The sequence below is a fragment of the Prunus mume genome, linkage group LG4 (assembly GCF_029339155.1).
Source record: "Prunus mume cultivar Tortuosa linkage group LG4, ASM2933915v1, whole genome shotgun sequence".
NCBI classification, from domain to species: Eukaryota; Viridiplantae; Streptophyta; class Magnoliopsida; order Rosales; family Rosaceae; genus Prunus; species Prunus mume.
Genome location: NC_142701.1, coordinates 6257586 through 6259903, shown reverse-complemented (window position 1 = coordinate 6259903; position 2318 = coordinate 6257586). Strand labels below are relative to the sequence as shown.

The 2318-nt window shown below is 34.1% G+C and overlaps 1 protein-coding gene across 1 annotated transcript; it reads left to right on the top strand.

The window, feature by feature from the left end:
- Positions 1-617: 617 nt before the first annotated feature.
- On the top strand, positions 618-1991 carry LOC148917776 (trans-resveratrol di-O-methyltransferase-like). The gene is made up of 2 exons (XM_089051432.1): positions 618-788; positions 1485-1991. Exons 1-2 carry the CDS (start codon positions 633-635, stop codon positions 1791-1793), a joined length of 465 nt encoding a protein of 154 aa, XP_088907558.1. The 5' UTR covers positions 618-632; the 3' UTR covers positions 1794-1991.
- The last annotated feature ends 327 nt before the right edge of the window (positions 1992-2318 follow it).

Sequence of the window (2318 nt, the reverse complement as noted above, 5' to 3'; positions counted from 1 at the left end):
GTACGGCCCCTTCCAGTATTATTTACTTAAGACTTTGTATCACAAATGGGCCTTAAGGTTTGTCAAATTATCACCTTTGGTCCTTTATAGTTTTATTTGACAATATTGGTCCCTTATGTTACACATCACACATCAATTTGGTCCCGCCGTCACGCTCCGTCAAAATTTTCAGTTAGATTGCTGACGTGGATGTCATGTGGATTAAACAATATTTTAAATATTTTGGATTTTATCACAAATGGTATTTGAGGTTTGCGAAATTATCACCTTTGGACCTTTATATTTTTTTCTGACATTTTGGTCCTTATGTTACACCCCACACATCAATTTGATTCCGCTGTGAGATTTTGTTAAATTTTTTTTGTTAAATTGCTGACATGACACATATGTGGTGCATACATAGCGAATGAGAAAATGTCAAGTGGATCTAAATGAAGAAATGTTTTATAAAAAAAATAGTTTAACGTTTTAAATTTTTTTTTAAAAGAGAAAATAATTTCAAAACATACATTTTTTTATTCAAATCCACTTGGCATGTTATTAATGGACATGTAAGGGCAGTAGTTGAAGAGTGTGAAGGAGTTTTTGAGGGTTTGAATTCCTTGGTTGATGTTGGAGGTGGCACAGGAACCATGGCCAAGGCCATTGCCAAGGCCTTCTCCAACATTAATTCCACTGTCTTTGACCAACCACATGTTGTTGCAAACTTGCAAGGGACTCACAATTTGGATTTTGTTGGAGGAGACATGTTTGAGAAGATACCCCCAGCAAATGCAATTTTCCTCAAGGTAATTATAAAACTCAATTATTTCTCTGATTTTTATTATTCCTTAATTTCCTAATTAATTATTACCTTGTTGTCAGTAAACACATCTCACCCTTGCCTTTGCAGAATTTTCTAAACTTGTCCTTGTTTTGCTTGGCTTTCAACTCGAGTTGTTTATATAAAACTCAATTATTTCTCTCATTTTTATTATTCCTTAATTTCCTAATTAATTATTACCTTGTTGTTAGTAAACACATCTCACCCTTGCCTTTGCAGAATTTTCTGAACTTGTCCTTGTTTTGCTTGGCTTTCAACTCGAGTTGTGTATTTAAGGAATTTTTAAGGGAGTTTAATAATAAAACTCAAAAAAAAAAAGACAATCTTGTTGAAGAATGTAAAGTAACACATTGGAAACTTAGACAAAATGTATAACATTGCCCTTTTATATAAACCCCACACCAGCTTGGACTATGTTGGTGCTTAATTTGGGGGGAATATCGATGTTTCTAGTGGTCCGTGGGTCCGTCCCTCTGAAATCTTAATAAACCTTACTATTCATAAATGAATTATTAACAATGACATATCAATCGGCGCATGTACAAAGTATATTAAGCAGGTACCATACACTAATTCTGTGGACTGATGTGGTTGTGAGTATAAATTCAAGTCTTACTTTAAAGTAATTAACCATTAATTAATGCATGGCATCAATGATCAGTGGATTCTGCATGATTGGAGTGATGAGGAAAGCGTGAAGATATTAAAGAAGAGTAGAGAGGCAATTCTGAGCAAAAATGAAGGAGGAAAGGTTATCATCCTGGACATAAATGTGTCTGCAGATGATAAGGAGATGGATAAGAAATCAATTGAAACTCAGCTCATGTGGGATATGTTGATGATGGTCGACGTCAGTGGCAAAGAGCGTAGTGAAGCAGAGTGGGAAAAGCTCTTTCTGACTGCTGGATTCTCTCACTATAAGATTACACATACATTGGGCCTCAGGTCTCTTATTGAAGTTTACCCCTGAAAAAAAGCATCACTCTTTTGATTGTATGTTAAGTGCTTGCGAATTTCACGAAATAAGCCCTAAATCCATTTTACCTCTTTTGGTGTGTATATGCATATATTCTAAGTTTGGATGTTTCCTTCTTCTTTGTAATCTTTAAAGTTTATAATTTAGTTCTTAAGAAATAAAAATGGTACGCAGTACCTCTCAGTTTCTTAATGACGGGGAAGAAGTTTTTAAGTTCAAAACTCAAATGTATGATGGCCCGAAAAGAAAAAGGAGAAGCACAAATGTATGATGGACCAATAAGACATACGGCCATGAATGAGAAACAGATTTCATGCTAATTCCAATCAATTTTTGGGAGTTAATTTAAAAAATAAATAGTTAACAACAATTGAAGCGTGGTTTCCTACAAATTTTTAAGGCATGAAAAGGACCATAGTCCACGTTTAGCACTTGAGAAAACAAAAGCAGCCTTGTTCAAGTTGTTAATGTTGGAATTTTAAAAAAGGTTTTAAAAATTTAACAGTTTTTATTTATTGT